Here is a 21,509-nt window from a genome sequence, read left to right as displayed (position 1 = left end):
AGCTTTAATCAAGGGTGGAATTCTAGCAGGCGCTCTGTTGCATGTTAGGCCACACCCCCGTGATGTAGCCAACCCTCCAAGAGCTTACAAAAACGAGCCTTGTAAGCTCTTGAAGAATTGACTACATCCTGGGGGGTGTGGCCTAATATGCAAAGGAGCTCCAGCTAGAATTCCACCCTTGATTAAACCTTGATTAAACACCCTTGAGAGCCAGTTTGGTGTAGTGGTGAAATGCGCGGACTTTAATCTGGGAGAACCGGGTTTGATTCCCCACTCCTCCACTTGCACCTGCTGAGATGGCCTTGGCTCAGCCAGAGCTTTCATGGAAGCTGTCCTTGAAAGAGCAGCTGCTGTAAAAGCACTCCCAGCCCCACCTACCTCACAGGGTGTTTGTTGTAGGAGGGGGGGGGAAGGTAGAGGAGATTGTGACCGCTCTGAGATTCAGAGTATAGGGTGGGATATAAATCCAAAATCTTCTTCTTCTTAAAGCTATGAACTGCTGCATGAACTAGTTTGCTCTGAGGCCATTTTTCCAGAGCTAAGACCAAAATGTGTGAGCTGGAGGTTAAAAAACTGCGAGCCATCTCACACTAACTCAGCTTAAAGGGAACACTGTTCCCCATTAATTGCTCTCTCAGAGTCCTGTGGAACCATTTTCTTGCATCAGTTTTTTACTGTTTAACCTTCTCTCTGACTTGGTTGAACGGAAAACCGTAGAAATACTGAGAAAATCAAATTTGGTTTATTTTTTAAATATTAATCAAAAGATTACACACAAAATATTGAATATGCTACAGCGTTGCTGGCTTTGCACATGCATCTGTTTTTATGGTTGGGGTGTGTGGTACTCACTTCATGGTACGTCTTGAGTTTGAATTCCACCCCTGGCCAGGAATTCTGCTTGGGGGGAACATAGAGGACTGGGTGGCAAGCAGGAATTTGACAATGAGACGGGATAACCGTTTGATCTGCTGGTTTCGGTTCTGCTTCGCCCGTTAGTAGAGACCACGTCTGGTGAACTCCACGGAGGAAATGTGGATGTCGTTCAGAATCTGCATTCTGGAGATGTCCGAGAGCTGTTTCTGCCGGTGCTCGTATTGAAGGACTTTGCTGTCGTTCACAAAAGCATGGAAGTAGTCTTGGTCAGAGGAGATTTCAATCTAAAAACAAAGAGGCCACAGTCTCTGGTTAATGCATACCCGACCGCAGTAGGGCCCATAAAGGTAAACCAAAATAAAAGATAGTCCCCTGTGCAAGCACCAGTCGTTTCCAGCTCTGGGGTGGTTTAAAACAATTTATTATAATGTAATATATTGTAATGACATATTATCATTTGTCATTAAGTGTTAATACACATATATAACATTTTCTCCACCCCCCCCTTTTGGTGCCCCCCCAGCATTGCCGACCCCCTTAACAAACGTCTCCATATTACTATTTAACTTAGTTTGTTATAAGGTAATAAACTCTTATCTGTTAAAGAATCTTTCTTCCATAACCCCCCCCAAGGTTATAGCTATAATTCATCTTCATAGTAGTTCTTCTTAATCATTAGCAAGGAAACGAAAAAGTTATAATCCAATAATCCTATTTTTTTAAACTGTAATCCATATATAGTTTCTTTAAGAATTAACCATTGTCAAATATCACCAAATGACCTTTAACGACTCTGGGGTGATGCCGCATCATGACGTTTTCACAGCAGACTTTTTACGCGGTGGTTTGCCATTGCCTTCCCCAGTCATCTACGCTTTCCCCCCAGCAAGCTGGGTCCTCATTTTACTGACCTCGGAAGGATGGAAGGCTGAGTCAACCTCGAGCCGGCTATCTGAATCCAGCTTCTGCTGGGATCGAATTCAGGTCGTGAGCAGAGAGTTTGGACTGCAGTACTGCAGCTTTACCACTCTGCGCCACGGGGTGCATTAGCCCATGCACTGTGCTAAACAAGTGTCCCCAACACTGAGGTTTGTTTCTGAATTAGTAATGTTGCTAAGTTTTGGCAACTTCATTTCCTGAAGTCATGAGTTAATTGTTTATGCATGCTGATGCTTAGCTAGTTTAGTGGTAGGACCAATGAGCAACTCTGCACGTATCTCCCACCAGAAGCTAGGTGTCAATATGCATATTAACCTGCGTTGGAAAACTCTAATTTGGGAACGGTCTAGGGAGAAAGCATTGGGTTACAGTTTTACAATCCTTTGTTCAAGTCCCTAGATCTCCATACCAGTTGCTGTTTAGATCTCAGAGAGTCAACGTGTAGTTAGAGAAGACAGATAGGATGTTAAATCCTTTTCTTGTTTTGTAGAACTTCGAGTTACCCTTTCCTCACTAGATGAGTAAAGATTAGTTTGCTAAAGTGAAACGCCTGTTGCTGACTGTTTTGTGCTTTCTGCATTACTCTGCTAAGAATACCTAACAGTTGCAATGGAGAACTTCTTGTTTAGGTAGGCAAGGGGAAAGCAACTGAGATTTACTGGTAGTTGTACTGGGAGCCTGGTGCTCTTGATGACAAAAAAGAACATAAGAGAAGCCGTGTTGGATCAGGCCAGTGGCCCATCCAGTCCAACACTCTGTGTCACATAAGAACATAAGAGAAGCCATGTTGGATCAGGCCAATGGCCCATCCAGTCCAACACTCTGTGTCACACAGTGGCCAATACACACACACACACACACACTGTGGCTAATAGCCACTGATGGACCTCTGCTACATATTTTTATACAATCCCCTCTTGAAGCTGTCTATGCTTGTAGCCACCACCACCTCCTGTGGCAGTGAATTCCACATGTTAATCACCCTTTGGGTGAAGAAGTACTTCCTTTTATCTGTTTTAACCTGACTGCTCAGCAATTTCATTGAATGCCCACGAGTTCTTGTATTGTGAGAAAGGGAGAAAAGTGCCATCACTTTCTCACCAGCAGGCAACATCACTACTTCCTGATTGTGGTATATTGTATTGTATGTGTGTAATGGAACAGTCTGCTCCTCCCCTCATATCTGTGTGATTTGGTTTGGTCCTACTGGGTGGAGCTCTTGTTTCAGTTTCCAGTTTTGTATGTTGGCCGAAGTTGTCGCTGGTGGGCGTTGTCTCCTTACAAATAAATGGCTGGCGTTTTGAGCCAGCTTGTCTCTGCTGAGTGGACCTGAGAAGGGGTGCCTGAGTGAGGACTCCAACCTGGGAACCCACAGCCAAAGGGGAACATGACACGATGACCAGAAGCTACCCCTAGAGCTTGCCCCATTCTTCCATCCTGTTTCTTCCTACTTGGGAGTTTCCCCATCTTTCCCTTTGGGTGTGCTCACCTAGTTCCTAGTCTTGGCCCTCGCTGTGTTTGAACTTCTCTCTACTACTATTTATTCGAGTAGACTGTCTACCTAGTCCTGACGTTGGCTCCTGTTTTCCATAGCACTTGGTCCTTGGTTAGAATCTGGTTCTCCACCACCTTCAATGTAATCCTCATGGGGAAATCCCTTGGTGTTCTACCACTATCTGCTCCGATCTGGTGTAGTGGTTAAGTGTGCAGAGTCTTATCTGGGAGAACTGGGTTTGATTGCCCACTCCTCCACTTGGTGCTGCTGGAATCACCTTGGGTCAGCCATAGCTCTCGTAGGAGTTGTCCTTGAAAGGGCAGCTTCTGGGAGAGCTCTCTCAGCCCCACCCACCTCACAGGGTGTCTGTTGTGGGGGAGGAAGATAAAGGAGATTGTAAGCCGCTTTGAGGCTCTGATCCAAAGAGAAGGGTGGGGTATAAAGTAAGTAAGTAAAGTAAAATTTTATTTATATCCCGCCCTCCCCCGCCGAAGCAGGCTCAGGGCGGCTAACAACATTTAAAAGTGAACAATACAATAATAAGACATTAAAATCACATTAAAACCAATCAATAATTAATAAAAACATTTCTAAATCTAACACTATTAAGTTTGGCAGTAAACATTATTGTTTGACGCTATGTCTGTCAGATGGTGTAGTGGTGGTGGATCCCTAGACCAGACCATTTTGGCGTTTCCTTTGTTGTGCACCCATAATTCAGTCATTGTTTAAAGAGGGTAGTCTTGCAGGCCCTGCGGAACTGGTCTAACTTCCGCAGGGCCCGTACTTCCTCTGGGAGCTGATTCCAGAGGTGTGGGGCTGCGGCGGAAAAGGCCCGAGTGCGGGTGTTTTGAAGTTTAACTTCTTTTGGCCCAGGGATAGTCAATCTGTTTTTTCCTACTGACCTCAGTGCTCTCTGGGGCTCATATGGGGAGAGACGGTCCCTCAGGTAAGTCGGTCCTTGGCCATATAGGGCTTTAAAGGTAATGTCCAGCACTTTGTACTGGATCCGGTATACAATCGGCAGCCAGTGCAGTCCGCGCAGCCCCGGCCGTATATGCTCCCATCTTGGGAGACCAAGTAGCAGCCTGGCCGCCGCATTCTGCACTAGCTGTAACTTCCGGGTCCGGCACAGAGGCAGCCCCATGTAGAGAGCGTTACAGTAGTCCAGTCTTGAGGTGACCGTCGCATGGATCACCATTGCTAGGTCCTGACGCTCTAGGAAAGGAGCCAACTGCCTCGCCCGCCTCAGATGGAAAAATGCTGACTTGGCAGTGGCTGTTATCTGGGCCTCCGTTGATAGTGAAGGCGGAATAAATCTGCGGTCTTCTTCTTCTTCTGTTGGGACCCATGCCTCACTTCCCACAGGCTTGCAGCCCAGCATGCAGTTTTCTCAACAAGATTCTTTTGAGCTACACCGGGCATTGCATGGTTTTGTGTGTACCAGGAAGGCGTTCAGAGGTTTGAAGTTACCTGGAAAGGATGCTTGGCTTCTAGTGGAAAGGTGTCCGCCATCACTTCCTGCCCCCACTGGTTGTCGAGGAAGGAGTTGCAGACGATCACAGAGTCTTTGAAGCGAGGGTTGAAGTGGAACGCGATCTGCTCATCTGCACCGCAGAGGAAATTGATCTGAAACCTACAAAAGAGGGAGAGTTGCCAAGCCCAGTTCAAGGAATATCTGGTGACTTTGGGGGTGGAGCCAGGAGATTTTGCAGGTGGAGCCAGGAGACTTTGGGGGTGGAGCCAGGATATTTTAGGGGTGGAACCAGGGGACATGGAGGGTGGCGCTGGGAGCAAGGTTGTGACAAGCATGATTGAACTCCAAAGAGAGTTCTGGCTATCACATTTAAAGGGACCACATTCCTTTTAAATGCTTTCCCTTCATTGAAGGATAGAAGCACCTTCTTTTGGGGCTCATAGAATTGGATCCCCTAGTCCAATCTTTTGGAAATTTGGGGGGTGTTTTGAGGAGAGGCACCGGATACTATGCTGAAAATATGATGCCTCTACCTCAAAAAACAGTCCCCCGAGCCCCAGATAGCTGCGGATGAATTCTCCATTGTACCCTATGGGAATGGTCTCCATAGGGAATAACGGAGTGCCTGGCAGACATTTCCCTCTCCTCCCCCCACTTTCTGATGACCCTGAAGCAGGGGGAGGGCCTCTAAACTGAGGGCCTTAAAGAAGGTTCTGCTTGAGTGTAAGAATGCACAAAACTGCCTTGGTCTACTAAGGTCAGTATTGCCCTCTCGGACTTGCAGCGGCTCTCCGGCGTCTCAAATCCAGGTCTTTCATATTACCTTCTATTGGATCCTTTCCGCTGGAGATGCTAGGGATTGGACCTGGGACCTTCTGCCGACAGAGCAAATTCTCTACCGTCGAGCCCCTGCCCCCACCCTACAGCGAAGCAGCTTGAAACGATGGCCTTACTCATTTGCCTGGGAACTGGTTTCACCTTTGACTCTCATGTTCCAGCCAGGACACAGCCCATCTGGGAACGAGGCTTCAAACTGTGGAGGGGAGGGGAGAGAAAAAGACAGAGCAACAGAATGAAACAGCCTACAATTGAGGGCAGCAACATTTAAAAAAAAACCCCAAACCATCGTTCCACCTGGCCTTAACAATCCCAGCATGCGATCCACCCTACGGAGAGAGTGAAGGTACTTTCATCCACTTTGAAAGAACTGAAGTCCTTTCTACGGTCTCACATTATCATACCCGCCTGAACAGAGAAGCTATTGAGATTTACAAACACCAGCACAATTTTAACAGAGAGGAAGAAGGCATTTTCATCCACCAATCTTGGTACCCAGCTCTGCAAAACACCCTACAGACTATAAATTGCAGAAAGTCTCAGAACAACCAGCAAATTCCACAGAACAATCAGCACAGTCAACAACCATCTTCCTTATCTTCAAACCCCTTCCAACCCTCCCAGCAATTAACATGGAACAATGGTCACATTCAACAGCCAGTTTCCTTATCACTACCCTTCCAGGAAGCCCCACCAAACAATGGGCACATCCACAAACCAATTGCCCTTTCATCACACCCCCTCCAGCCTAGAAATAGCAGCTCTCCGGCAGCCCTGGCCCCACTCAATGCACAGCAGCCAAGAAGGTCTGAGCGCCTGCTCCGGCTGCAACGCCACTGAGGATGTTCTCCGCAGCTGAGAACGAAACGTCTGGAAGGAAAACTTTCTCCAGTAGAACACGGCACTTGATCCCGAAAGATTCTACAAACCCTAATGATGTTACCAGCTGTGAAAACCTGAAATCTTTGAGAGTGAAGGTACATTATGCCCTCTTGTATCTGGAAAGACTATACCAGGGGTGGCCAAACTGACTCGGGAGCCACATGTGGCTCTTTCACACACATTGTGTGACTCTCGAAGCTCCCGCTGTCCTGCTGGCCAGCTTGGAGAAGCGACTTGTTTCTTTAAATCACTTATCCAAACCAAGCATTGAAAGTTAGCTTTCTTTCCACCTCTCCCTCCCTCCTCCCATTCACTTTCCTTCTGTCCTGTGGCTCTCAAACATTTGATGTTCATGTCTTGTGACTCTCCAACGTCTGACGTTTATCCTGTGTGGCTCTTACACTAGGCACGTTTGGCCACCCCTGGACTATATTGTCTTATCTGTTATTTTCTATTTATAGTTTTATTGGTTTATGTTTAATTCATGATGTGTACTGCACTGAGTCCTCCAGGGGAGGGCAGTTTATAAATTTAATAAATAAATAATTGGTGGTGATGATGATGATGATGATGATGATGATGATGATGAAGAAGAAGAAGAAGAAGAAGAAGCAGCAGCAATTGGGCTGCTGGATTTCCATGTACTGGAAACAAAACCACGGGGGAATTCTCCACTGGTCCCTCTGAGGAACAGAAAGAAAGTGTGCCAGACTTTATCTGTGGGTTCAGGTAGCAAGGTTGACTCAGCCTTCCAGCCTTCCGAGGTCGGTAAAAGGAGTCCCCAGCTTGCTGGAGGGAAAGTGTAGATGACTGGGGAAGGCAGCGGCAAACCACCCTGTAAAAACGTTTTGATGTGCTGTCTCCATCATGGGTCAGTAACTACCTGGTGCTTGCACAGGGGACGACCTTTACCTTTTACTTTTATTTTAGATAGACTGGACCTTTAGGTGTAATGTAGGAGTGAAGACACCAACCACCAAAGTTTCTTTGCTTCCCTAGAGGTCCCTGTTAGAGAAGGCAAAATAAGTGATTCCGGGCTAGTGTGTGGCACAATCAGGGCATTTTTGGTAGCAGGAACTCCTTTGCGTATTAGGCCACACGCCCCTGACATAGCCAATCCTCCAAGAGTTTACAGGGCTCTTCGTACAGGGCCTATTGTAAGCTTTTGGAGGATTGGCTACATCAGGGGGGGTGGGGCTTAATATACAAAAGAGTTCCTGCTACAAAAAAAAGCCCTGGGTACAATAGTGCCTACTTCTGAGCCAGGGCTTTCCTCTTTAAAACCTCTTTCAGTATACCCCAAGTTGCAACAGGCTTATTCTTTGGAATAACTTCTCTGATCCCCGTGGAGCTGTCCTTGGTCCTGAAGACCAGTTAACCCACTATATAGCTTTCTCCAAGGGTGGAATTCTAGCAGGAGCTCCTTTGCATATTAGCCCACGCCCCACTGATGTAGCCAATCCTCCAAGAGCTCACAAAAAAGAGCCTTGTAAGCTCTTGGAGGATTGGCTACATCAGGGGTGCGTGGCCTAATATGCAAAGGCGCTCCTGCTAGAATTCCACCCCTGGCTTTCTCTGTTATCTTGCTCTGTTCAAACAAGACTCTTTTGCGACTGAGCAATCCTCTCATTGTTGCTGACCTTGCCACGGTGCCTGTGAGTCTCTGCTTTGCTGAGATGCGACAGCAACTCAGAGACAAGCAATCGTTTTATATAAAAAGCAAGGGAAGCGAAGGACAGCATTTCTGTATGAACAATCCTTCCTGTTCACAAAAGAACCCGTTTTTCTAAGATGATGTACTTGACATTTTGCTGCCATTGTTTCAGGCTCTTATGAAAGAATTTTCTCGTGTGAGAATGAAACAACAATTTACTCCATAGCTAGTACCTAGCAGTCCCAGCAGGTTCAAACCTTGAGAGACAAAGAAACCTTTGTTAGTTTGGTGTAGTGGTTAAGAGCGGCGGACTCTAATCTGGAGAACTGTGTTTGATTCCCTGCTCCTCCTCCACATGCTGCCAGCTGGGTGACCTTGGGTCTGTCACAGTTCTCTTGGAGTTCTCTCAGTCCTGCCTCCCTCACAGAGTGTCTGTTGTGGGAGAGGAAGGGAAGGAGATTGTAAACTGCTTTGAGAATCTGAGTGAAGGGCAGGGTATAAAACCAACTCTTATTCTTTTCTGCTGTGGCAAAATGGGCCTGCTCTGGATGTAGGCTCTGTTCCACCCTACCATCCAAGGTTTTCTCAACACTTGGAGAACCAGTTTGGTGTAGTGGTTAAGTGTGTGGACTCTTATATGGAAGAACGGGGTTTGATTCCCCATTCCTCCACTTGCACCTGCTGGAATGGCCTTGGGTCAGCCATAGCTCTTGTAGGAGTTGTCCTTGAAAGGGCAGCTTCTGGGAGAGCTCTTTCAGCCCCACCCACCTGTCAGAACTTGTATCTTTGCTGCTGGTCCTCTATAGTGTGACCAATGCTGTATGGTAGTTTTATTGTGGCTTGGAGCTGTATTGTTACTGAACCAAACTGACTCCATGTTGTAACCTTTGCTTAACCCAGAGTGCCTGAATAGTAATTAACCTTGCCCCACTGGTATCCAAAATATTTGGGGCTGTAGAATGAATTATGTCTTGTCTCTGCATATTCTCACACTGGGACCCTTTGAAGCCGAACAGCATGGCCTTCGGAGTAGGGAGGCATCCTCTCTACTGATAGTGATGGTGAGAAGACAGCTGCGCCCTACAATGTGAATTGTGGCTTTGTGAGATGTTTGCTTTACGTGTATAAAATCAAGCTGATGCTGGCTCTCGCCATTACTGTTATCTTGCCTTTTCCAGCACCTAGTTCTCTTCAATAAAATCCTAGCTTTGTAACTAAGTATGGGATCCGTTTGAAGTTCTTGAGTTCTGACATTATAACAGTAATCCCATTGTTCGTGGCTTATCTGTACTGGAGGCTTGGCTCGATGGCGGCAAAAGTACCAGACGACGGAGAGCCCACCACCCCATCGGAGGACCCGCCGCTCGACCCAAACGTGACGGGGGTCCGACGCAAAATTAAGGTTCCAGCGCCCTTCTCGGTCGACGCCGCCTTCCCGGCCCCGCGAACCTGGAGCCCGCGGAAGTCCACGGCAGCAATCGACGCCGCGGAGCAGCGGTATCGAAGCATGTTGGGCGAAGGAGGGGCAGGAGACGACGACGAGGGCCAGGCGGAGGGCACGGAGCCCCGAGGGGGGGAAGACCCGATCCGGACCCTCCGCAACGAATTATTCGATTGGGTGCGGGAAATCCACGGCGATGTGCACCGTTCCCGCGTGACGATGGCCGAGGAGATGCAGCAGAACCTGGGCGCTATCCACGACCAGCTCCGCACTTTGCAAACCGCGGTCCTGGGGATACCGTATGGAGTGTTGCCACTGGGGCAACCGCCTGTCGCCCCGCCGGCCCCCGCCCCGCAGGCTCCAGCTGCCCCGGCGCCGCCGGCCCCAGCGGCCCCGGCACCTCCGGCTCCGCCGGCTCCGGCCGCCCCGGCACCGCCGGCGCCGCCCGCACCAGGGGCCCCGGCCGCCCCGGCGCCGCCTGCACTACCCGGTCCGATCCCGCCGGCCCTACCGGGCCCAGCACCGCCGCCTGGGGCGCCGCGAGCGCCAGGAGGGGCCGAGGGACGGGGAAGAGAGCTGAAGATTACGTTCGACGGGAATCCGGAGGACGTGGAATACTTTACTATTCAGTGCGACACGTTTTTCACCCACTGGGGCGCCGACTACCCTACCGAGGCCAGCCGAGTGTACCACATCGCGTCTCGACTGAGAGGGGCGGCCCGCAAATGGTATGTGGGGCTGTTCATGGGAAGAAAGCCCGAATTAGCTACCGTGGCAGGGTTCCTGCACGCGATGCTCCGCCAGTATGGAGATCCCTTGCGGGAGGAGAAGGCGGTCGCGGCCCTCCAACGCATCGAACAGGGCAACCGCTCCACCCGCGAGTACGCCACCGAATTCCTGGGGTACTGTGCGGCAGCGAGGGGATGGAACGAGGTCATGAAATACACCGCGTTCATCAACGGGTTGAATCCGAGCATCCTCGACCGCTGTTACAGTCAGGGAAGGCCCGACACGCTGGTCGGCTGGATCCAACTGGCCGGGGAAGTGGAGACCAACCTCCAACACGTGGGGATGAGGAGACAGCAACTAGCGAGGAAGGGAGCCAAACACACCCCAACTAAACCTGAAGGGAAGAAGGCTCCGACGACCTCCACCCCGTCTCCCGCCCGCAAGTGCTTCCAATGCGGGGACCCAAATCATCTTGCTGCTAACTGCCCTGGGAAAGCGGGATCCACACCACCCACGGCGCGGCCAACCACCCCGGGCCCGAAGAAGAAGAAGAGCAGCCGATCGAAGGAGCCCAGTCGGGGCTCCGTCGCCACTTCCTTGGCGACTGACGAGGATTTTACCACCAGCCTGGCGGCAGTCGAAGAATCGACCGAGGAGTCGGACGATACCGAGTCGGCGGGAAACGACAGCGACCTGCTTTAATGGGTGCCGCAAAGCAGGTCCAACAACAGCCGGCACTCCTCACGGTGAGAGCAACTGGGGGTTTACTTTTTATGGCCGTCACCCTCCTTAACCCGAACCTAAAGAGATTCATGCACGCCCGAGCGCTAATCGACTCAGGGTGTAACAGGGACTTGATCACCCCCCGCCTAGTTGAGGCGCTGGGATTAGCCACTTCGCCCCTGCCACAACCGATGCAGTTCCAGCAAATGGACGGGGGGCCCATGAGAGGGGAACCATGTACTTTAGAAACTCAGGCGGTCCCGGTAGGGACTGAGGAGCATTGGGGAATTGAGACTTTCGTAATCGCCCCCTCCTGCTCTTTCGACGTGGTAGTAGGCTCAGCTTGGCTCGCCCGCCACCAACCCGACATAAGGTGGGAGGAACAGCTCGTCCGGTTCCCGGATTGGAGGTGCGAGCATCACCACTGGCGCCCCGAGTGGGGGCCGCACGCTCCCCCCCAAAACATGCGGGCGTGCCTCACACTCGAGGAAGTCGCCTCCATCCCCAAGGAGTACCGAGACTTAAAGCTGGCATTTAGCGAGAAGGAAGCGGATGAGCTACCGCCCCACCGCCCTACAGACTGTGCCATTGAGCTAATCCCAGGGCAGCAGCTTCCCAAAGCGAAACTGTACTCCATGGGTTGGGCGGAGAAAGCTGAACTCCGAAAGTTTTTGGACAAAAATCTAAAGCGTGGCTTTATTCGACCCGCCACAGCTCCCCATGCCGCCCCTGTCCTGTTCCGAAAGAAGAAGGACGGGTCTCTTAGGCTTTGCACAGATTTTCGTGCGATAAACGGGATTTCCATGTCCAACGCCTACCCGATCCCGTTGATAAAGGACTTATTAAACACCGTAGCAAAGGGGAAAGTATTTACCAAACTCGACCTCCGAGACGCATACTTCCGCGTCCGCATCAAAGAGGGGGACGAGTGGAAGACAGCCTTCAACACCCCACTGGGACAATTTGAGTACCTTGTCATGCCGTTTGGGCTACAGGGAGCCCCGGGTGTTTTTATGAACTTTATTAATGAAGTGCTGCGGGACTTCCTGTTCAAGGGGGTGGTGGTGTACCTTGATGACATCATTATCTATTCACAAGATCTAAAGTCTCATGTGCCTTTGGTCAGAAAAGTGTTAAGCACCCTTTGTAAACACAAACTGTATGCCAAATTGTCAAAATGTGAATTCCACAAGACCGAACTGGATTACTTGGGCTTCCGGGTGTCGGGGGAGGGATTGTCCATGGACCCCGCAAAGGTCCAAGCGGTGCTAGACTGGGAACCCCCTCGAACCCGCAAGCAGTTACAAAGTTTTATCGGGTTCGCTAATTTTTACCGCGACTTCATAAAGGGGTTCGCCACGGTCATGCTCCCTCTTACAGAACTCCTCAAAACTAAAGGGAAGGGTGACGAGGCTAAAAAACCCGGCGCACGCCTAACGTGGACGCCTGACTGTCAAAAAGCTTTTACTGAGCTAAAACGCCTCTTCACCTCCGAACCCGTGCTGGCTCATCCTGACGAACTTAAGCCCTTTGTGGTCCAATGCGACGCCTCCGACGCCGCTGTAGGAGCCATATTAATGCAGAGGGGAGAAAATGGGGTGCTCCGACCCTGTGCCTATATTTCCAGGAAATTTTCCAATGAACAAAGAAACTGGTCGGTCTGGGACAAAGAGGCATTTGCAGTCATGTTTGCCTTAAAAACCTGGCGCTCCTGGCTTGAAGGAGCGAGAGTCCCTTTCGAAATCTGGACCGATCACAAAAACCTGGAAGCCCTCACGGGGCGTCGCAAAATGACTGCAAAACAGATCCGGTGGGCAGGCTTCTTTGCTAAGTTTGATTTTGTGTTGAAACACATCCCGGGCTCAAAGAACTTTTTAGCGGACGCCCTTTCCCGCCTGCCCCAACACGACAGTCTCAGGGAGGAGGTGGTGGACTCACTAATTTCCCCCTCAGCCATCGCGGGGGGGGTCACCACCCGCTCCGGTAAACAGACCAACCCACCGGACTTAGAATTACTTTCTCGGTTCCTCTCAGAGTACAAACAAGAAACTGACCGCCCCCCCAACTTGGTCAAGGCCGAGAACGGGCTCTGGTTACATAATGAAAAAATCTATGTGCCCGATCCCCTCAGGAAGGAGGTTTTGGACCGCTGCCACTCAAGTCGCTTGGCCGGCCACTTTGGCTATGTCAAAACACTCAACTTGCTCACCCGCCAATTCTGGTGGCCGAAAATGAAAAAAGATGTTTCAGAATTTGTACTCTCATGTCCCACTTGCCTCATGGCAAAACGAAGGGGGGGCAAGCCTCCGGGCCACCTGGTTCCCCTCCCTACAGCCACCCGACCTTGGTCGGTAGTCTCCATGGACTTCATTGTAGAGCTCCCGCCCTCACAGGGCAAGACAGTCATCTTGGTCGTAGTCGACACCTTTTCAAAGCAGGCTCACTTCATTCCTTGCAAACAGTTACCTACAGCCAAAAAACTTGCCCAGCTCTTTTTCACTCACATTGTACGCCTACACTCATTCCCAGACAAGGTCATTAGTGACCGCGGAACGCAGTTCGTTGCCAACTTCTGGCGGGAGTTCTGCAAACTAGCTGGCATTGAGCAAGGACTGAGTTCTGCCTACCACCCCCAGTCGGACGGACAGACGGAGAGGGTTAATGGCCTTCTAGAACAATACCTCCGCTGTTTCATTAATTTCCAACAGTCCAACTGGGTAGATCTCCTCCCCTTTGCAGAATACGGCTACAACAATAGCCTCCATAGCTCAACCAAAACCTCCCCTTTTCAAATCATCAATGGCTACGAGGGCAAGCCGTTCCCTACGCTCGCCCTCCCAGCCAGCCCATCCCAGCCAACATCATGCCAACAATGGTGGGAGGGACTTCGTGAAGGCTGGAAGGGAATTCAGGAAAACCTGGAGGAAGCGAAAAAAGCCTACAAAAAACAGTTTGACAAAAAACACTCTCCGGAGTGGGATCTGAAGGTGGGGGATACAGTTTTCCTGTCGACAAAGAACCTTCCCCTTCCCCAGTCCTGCCGCAAACTTGCACTGAAGTTCCTAGGACCTTTCAAAATCAAAAGGGTGATAAATAAAGTAACGGTAGAACTCGAACTACCCAAATCACTAAGTAAGATCCATCCTGTTTTTCATTGCAGCTTGCTTCGGAAAGACCCTGGTGCTACGTCCTTCCATCCCAGGGCCCCACCGCCCCCTCCGACGACAGTGAGGGGTCAGAGTCACCATGAAGTCCAGGAGATCCTGGACTCCAGAGTCAAACGGGGGAAACTGTATTATTTGATCAGGTGGAAACACTTCCCCCCGAGCTGTGACGAGTGGGTCGAGTCTCAGAATGTAGTGGCACCGCAACTGCTGAAAAAGTTTCACCTACTGTACCCGCACAAGCCCAAGGCCGGCCCCGCGGGAGGGGGCGCTTAGGGGGGGCAGTATGTCAGAACTTGTATCTTTGCTGCTGGTCCTCTATAGTGTGACCAATGCTGTATGGTAGTTTTATTGTGGCTTGGAGCTGTATTGTTACTGAACCAAACTGACTCCATGTTGTAACCTTTGCTTAACCCAGAGTGCCTGAATAGTAATTAACCTTGCCCCACTGGTATCCAAAATATTTGGGGCTGTAGAATGAATTATGTCTTGTCTCTGCATATTCTCACACTGGGACCCTTTGAAGCCGAACAGCATGGCCTTCGGAGTAGGGAGGCATCCTCTCTACTGATAGTGATGGTGAGAAGACAGCTGCGCCCTACAATGTGAATTGTGGCTTTGTGAGATGTTTGCTTTACGTGTATAAAATCAAGCTGATGCTGGCTCTCGCCATTACTGTTATCTTGCCTTTTCCAGCACCTAGTTCTCTTCAATAAAATCCTAGCTTTGTAACTAAGTATGGGATCCGTTTGAAGTTCTTGAGTTCTGACACCACCTCACAGGGTGTCTGTTGTGGGGGAGGAAAGTGAAGGAGATTGTGAGCTGCTCTGACTCTGAGATTTGGGGTGGAGGGAAAGGAAAGGAAAGGTCCCCTGTGCAAGCACCAGTCGTTTCCGACTCTGGGGTGACGTTACTTTCACGTTTTCACGGCAGACTTTTTTATGGGGTGGTTTGCCCTTGCCTTCCCCAGTCATCTACGCTTTCCCCCCAGCAAGCTGGGTCCTCATTTGACCGACCTCGGAAGGATGAAAGGCTGAGTCAACCACGAGCCGACTACCTGAAAAACCCAGCTTCTGCCGGGGATCGAACTCAGGTCGTGAGCAGAGCTTAGGACTGCAGTACTGCAGCTTTAACACTCTGCGCCACTCTTCTTTTCTTTTAACACTCTTCTTTTCTCTCTCCCAAGTAACCCACTGCTACCACCTGACCTTTGTAGGAATTACCCACTGGGAGGGTCAGGACCAGCTTCCCTTCCAAGTTCTGAGGCCTTGTCTCCTTGTCTCCCACTGTCCAGTGCCTGGTCGCCATGGGGACAGTTTACTGCCTTGTGCACCCCTGGAGAATAGCCACTCGCCAATTGCCTCCCTTTCCCCTGGCTCTCCTCTTAAAATATTGTCCTAGATGATGGAGGTCTACATGGTAGAGAAGAGAAAAAGAGAAGAAAAAACAAGTTCGGCCACCCCTGCTATAGAGCAATTAACAGGCTGCATTTATCACCTTGGGACACTCTCACCAACACTCTTCAGTGCTGACGGGTTTATTGACTTTGCTGTTTTCCAACGCAACAAATGGTATCTAAACCAAACTGGTTGTTCTTTTGATTTGTTAACTGTACCATTTTTTGCCACTGGATTCTAACTTTGTATTATTTTGCATGCTTAACCGTGAAAACGTCGTGATGTGATGTCACTCCAGAGTTGGAAAGGAGTGGTGCTTTCACAGAGAACTACCTTTGCTTTCTTAACCACTGCCCACCCAGAGATATGTAGCTCTGCCCACTGTACCCCATTTCATTGACAAATGCGGGGCCTCATTGATCACACCCACCTTCCTCTCCCCCCACCCCCCGCCTTTTGGGTGACAGACTTCCTCAAAAAGCGTCCAGTTCCAGTCTCCGCAGGGCCTGCTGCTCTCCTCGTGTCTGTTCTAGCGGGACAGCTCATTAAACGCTTCCCTCGCTTCTCTTTCACACCAAGGCTCTGAAAATCACAGGGCGGTGTCAACAATAAGGCAGAGAGACTTTTAGGTGCCACGAGTCCTGTTGGTGCAGACTTGAAGGGAGGGGGAAGCTTAATTTTGCTTGCATTCATTTTCTGGGATCTGTATATTTTTTTAAAAATAATTTTATTTATTTCATTTGCACATCGCTTTCCGCCTGAACGGGGACCCATAGCTACTTATCACATTCTCCTTTTCTCCGTTTGATTCTCGCCAGGGCTGCTTTTGTAGCAGGAACTCCTTTGCATGTTAGGCCACACCCCCTGATGTAGCCAGTCCTCCTGGAGTTTACAGTAGGCCCTGTACGAAGAGCCCTGGAAGCTCTTGTAGGATTGGCTACAGCAGGAGTGCTTGGCTTCACAGACGAAGAAGAAGAAGAAGGAAGAAGAAGAAGAAGAAGAAGAATTGCAGATTTATACCCTGCCCTTCTCTCTGAATCAGAGACTCAGAGCGGCTTACAATCTCAATTATCTCCTTCCCCCAGAACAGACACCCTGCGAGGTGGGTGGGGCTGAGAGGGCTCTCACAGCAGCCGCCCTTTCAAGGACAACTCCTGCGAGAGCTATGGGTGACCCAAAGCCATTCCAGCAGGTGCAAGTGGAGGAGTGGGGAATCAAACCCGGTTCTCCCAGATAAGAGAGCTATGGGTGACCCAAGGCCATTCCAGCTGGTGCAAGTGGAGGAGTGGGGAATCAAACCCGGTTCTCCCAGAGAAGAGAGCTATGGGTGACCCAAGGCCATTCCAGCAGGTGCAAGTGGAGGAGTGGGGAATCAAACCCGGTTCTCCCAGAGAAGAGAGCTATGGGTGACCCAAGGCCATTCCGGCAGGTGCAAGTGGAGGAGTGGGGAATCAAACCCGGTTCTCCCCGAGAAAAGTCCGCACACTTAACCACTACACCAAACTGGCTCTATGCAATATGCAAAGGAGCTCCTGATACAAAAAGAGCCCTGATTCTTACCATGATCCTGTGATGCAAATGAGATGGGTAGTTTATTGCTTGATTTATAATTGCCATTTATATACTGCCCTTCCCCGAGTTCACAGGACTCAGGGCACTTAAGAATGACAGGAAATAAATAAATGAAACAATCGGTTAACATTAAATCGTACTGGATGTCGCCAAATAAATAGAAGTAAAGGTAGTCCCCTGTGCAAGCACTGAGTCATTACCAACCCATGGGGTGACTTTACATCACGATTAATGTTCCCTCTGAGCTACAGAGTCTTGTGAGCAAAAATTCTACTTTGTGAGCTACTGGCATTCAAGTTGTGAGCGACTGCACAAATTAGTGCCGTCTGGGCCAGCGTTTCCTCTAAGCTGGGTTAGCGTGAGCGAGCTCACAGATTTTTAGACTCCCACTCACACATTTTTATCTTAGCTCAGGAAGGAGGACCTCAGCGCACAACGGTTTCTGCAGTCGCTCACCGCTTCAATGCCAGTAACTCACAGCTTTTATGCCAGTGGCTCACAAAGTAGAATTTTTGCTCACAAGGCTCTGCAGCTTGGAGGGAACATTGCTCTGACATCAGCCTGCCTGAGCTAAGACAACAATGTGTGAGCTGGAGGCTAAAAATCTGTGAGCTCGCTCACGCTGACTCAGCTTAGAGGGAACACCGATCACGATGTTTTCTTGGCAGACTTTTTATGCGGAGAGATCCAAGGGGGCAGCCGTGTCGGTCTGAAGCAGTCGAACAAAGCAGGAGTCACGGTGCACCTTTAAGACCAACCAAGTTTTATTTAGAACGTAAGCTTTCGTGTGCTCTCTTATGCACACTTCATCAGACGAGGGGATCAGGTATCAATACCTGAGCCAGTTTGGCATAGTGGTGAAGTGCACGGACTCTTATCTGGAAGAACCAGGTTTGATTCCCCACTCCTCCACTTGCAGCTGCTAGAATGGCCTTGGGTCAGCCATAGCCCTGGCAGGGGTTGTCCTTGAAAGGGCAGCTGCTGGGAGAGCCCTCTCAGCCCCACCCACCTCACAGGGTGTCTGTTGTGGGGGAGGGAGATAAAGGAGATTGTGAGCCGCTCTGAGACTCTTGAGTGGAGGGCGGGATATAAATCCAATGTCTTCTTCTTCTACTACTTAGGAGAGCACACGAAAGCTTACGTTCTAAATAAAACTTGGTTGGTCTTAAAGGTGCACCGTGACTCCTGCTCAGTTTTTATGTGGAGGTTTGCCATTGCCTTCCGCAGTCACCTATGCTTTGCCTCCCAGTAAGCTGGGGACTCATTTTACTGACCTCAAAAGGATGAGTCAACCTGGAGCTGGCTACCTGAATCCAGCTTCCGCCGGGATTGAACTCAGGTTGCAAGCAGAACTTTGACTGCAGTACTGCCACTTACCACTCTACACCACGGGGTGCCAAATAAATATAGTGAGTGTTACTCTCCCACCAGTGAGAGAAAGCAAAGTGGGGTGGGGGAAAGGGAGTGCCAGATAAAGCAGTATCTAGGGTTGCTAAGAAATATCTGGAGACGTTGGGGGTGGGGCCAGGAGCAAGGATGTGACAGGCATGACTGAATTCCAAAGGGAGTTCTGGCCATCACATTTAAAGGGACCGTACTCCTTTTAAATGCCGTCCCTCCATTTGGAAACAATGAAGACTAGGGGCACCTTCTTTTGGGGCTCATTGAATTGGACCCCTTGGTCCAATCTTTTTAAAACTTGGGGAGCATTTTGAGGAGAGGCACAGGATGCTGTGCTGTAAATCTGGTGCCTCTATCTCAAAAAACAGCTCCCCAAGAGCCTCAGATACCCACAGATCAATTCTCCATTAGACTCTATGGGAATAGGTTTCCACTGGGTATAATAGAGTGCCCAGCAGACATTTCACACACATGCACACACCCACATCACTTTCTGATAACCCTGAAGTGGGGAAGGGCCTCCTAACCGGGGGATCCCCTGCCCCCAACTGGGGATTGGCAACCCTAGTGGTACCCATTACTGTCCTCAACCAAAAGCCTGGTGGAACATCTCTGCCTTGCATGCTCTGTGGAGTTGCATAGGTCCCATAGGGTGTTATCTGACAGATAGTTCCTTCCTTCCTTCCTTCCTTCCTTCCTTCCTTCCTTCCTTCCTTCCTTCCTTCCTTCCTTCCTTCCTTCCTTCCTTCCTTCCTTCCTTCCTTCCTTCCTTCCCTCCCTCCCTCCCTTGTCTTGCAGCTCTCAAACATCTGACGTTCATCCCATGAGACTCTCAAACACCTGGCATTTATTCTATGTGGCTCTTACATTAAGCAAGTTTGGTCACCCTGATTTATACTTTACTTTTCTCCCCACTGGGGGACCCAAAGTGACCCACAACATTCTCTCCCCATCTCCATTTTATCTTCTCAACAACCCTCTTAGGTAGGTTTGGTCGAGCATGCGCAACTGGTCCAAGGATCACCCAGCGAGTTTCCACAATGGGCTGGGAGATCGGAACCTGGATCCTAGCCTGATACTCAAACCACAATGCCCAAGCCAGTTTTCAATGCCCCTGCATAGAAACCACGCACCCCCCCGGGCATGAGTTTTCTTTTTCCCCTTACCCGCAGCACCATCGTGCTTGGAGCCCTCTCTGCCTCTGGACTTGCTAGGAGAAGTCCAGCTGAGGAAGCTGCATATATGGGACACCCCAAATCACATGTTTGCACATGGCTGATTAATAGAATCAGAAAGGAGCAAGCTGCGTTTTCGAAAGAACAAAAGCGGGCAGGAAGTTATGGGGCCGGGGAGAAAAGAATCTCGCTCTCAGCAGATTTGGGAATCCCAGCTCTGGTGGTGCCCATCCCAGTTCACAATTAGGGCATTTGATATGCTTTTGGGGGTGGGGGGTGGGGGATAATGATTTTCTAGTCAAAGTGGGCTGCCATTGGCAGGCCTGGTTAGCAGGGGGTGGGCTGGGGATTTGTTGGGAAATACGATTGAATTCAGAGGTGTGGAGTGGCAATAATTGGAGACAAGGCTTAAGCTTAACGAAAGAAATAAAGTTTACTAGAAAAACATCAGGAAAAGGTACTTGGGATAAAAGAAATACAACTTAGCTTACTAGCACGGCTAAATACGTCTGGTCTCTACATAGCTACGGTTTATAATTCTTTGTCTAGCAGTCCTTGTTCCCTGAAAGCATTTGGGACAGGAAGACAGGCTATCCAGCCTGCATACAAGATCTAAGCTTTTCACACCTAACCTGCTGTCTGACCAATGCAATGTTTACATGTTTCCCAGGCTTAGAAGAGTCAGTACATAATTGGGTTTAGGCTACAATACAATACATGCTACTCAGATCAAAGGGTTGCTCAATTTGTTAATTTTGCTATTCTGTCATTGTACCATTGTGCATTTTAAACCCCTGCATACCAGATAATTTTACTTCACTGTCGTTGGTTCTTAAATCTGTACCATGTTGCATTCTGGGCCACTGCCTACCAGCTCTGTATGGCACTGCTCAGCTCTGTATGGCTTTGCTCACTGTGCTGGATTCCTCGTTTGATGAAGTGTGCTTAAGAGCACACGAAAGCTTACATTGTAAATAAAAATGGGTTGGTCTTAAAGGTGAAACGTGACTCCTGCTTTGTTCAGCTGCTTCAGACCAACACAGCTGCCCGCTTGGATCTGCCTTTTTCAGGTGAACAAACAGGTAACTCTATAATGTCTGAAATGTGCATAACTTGTATTCCAACAGGATTGAATGCAGCCCTGGGCCAAGCGAGGTCCGATCAGCTCAGACCTGGGTCACTTGACTAGAAGGTTACTCTTGTATAGGGTTGCCAGCCTCCAGGTGGGACCTGGAGCTCTGCCACTTTTGCAACAGATCTCCAGCTGGCAGAGATCAGCTCCCCTGGAGAAAATGGCTGCTTTGGAGGGCAGGCTGCAGTCTAGGGCCCTGGACCAGGCTGAGGCCCCTCCCCTCCCCAAAGCTCTTCCTCTCCCAGATCCACCCCCAAAGTCTCCAGGTAGTTCCCACACAAACCTGGCAACCCTGCTCTCAGGACAGGCCCTAGACTGCCCGGCACCCTAGGCAAGGCTCACTTCTGGCACCACACCTCTACTGAGAACATCATAAAGTCACACGGGGGTACCCAATTCAGTGCCCCCAGAAGGCCAGTGCCCCGGGCAATTGCCTAGTTTGCCTAGGGGCAAGGCCAGCCCTCCTTACTCTTGTAATCCCACCAGCCATTTCCTGGTAAAAGAGTGGATTAATCCACCCGTGCTAGTAAAGACTGGCATTTGAAGAGAATTAGATCTCAGGAAAGGAAGAAGAGGAGGAGGAGGAGGAAGAAGAGGAGGAAGAAGAGGAGGAGG

General features: G+C 49.9%; 1 protein-coding gene across 1 annotated transcript; it reads right to left on the bottom strand.

Moving 5' to 3' along the window:
* Window positions 1-974: 974 nt before the first annotated feature.
* On the bottom strand, window positions 975-19,788 carry GRIFIN (galectin-related inter-fiber protein). Its single transcript, XM_060260836.1, has 4 exons — window positions 19,754-19,788; window positions 5,741-5,820; window positions 4,784-4,946; window positions 975-1,160 (listed from the first exon to the last, which is right to left on the bottom strand). The coding sequence occupies exons 1-4, from the start codon at window positions 19,763-19,765 to the stop codon at window positions 996-998; spliced, it is 420 nt and encodes a 139-aa protein (XP_060116819.1). The 5' UTR covers window positions 19,766-19,788; the 3' UTR covers window positions 975-995.
* Window positions 19,789-21,509: the final 1,721 nt, after the last annotated feature.

This window comes from Heteronotia binoei, chromosome 20 (genome assembly GCF_032191835.1).
Source record: "Heteronotia binoei isolate CCM8104 ecotype False Entrance Well chromosome 20, APGP_CSIRO_Hbin_v1, whole genome shotgun sequence".
Taxonomy (NCBI): Eukaryota; Metazoa; Chordata; class Lepidosauria; order Squamata; family Gekkonidae; genus Heteronotia; species Heteronotia binoei.
The sequence above is the reverse complement of the archived record's forward strand: the minus strand, read 5'-3'. Positions and strand labels throughout refer to the sequence as shown.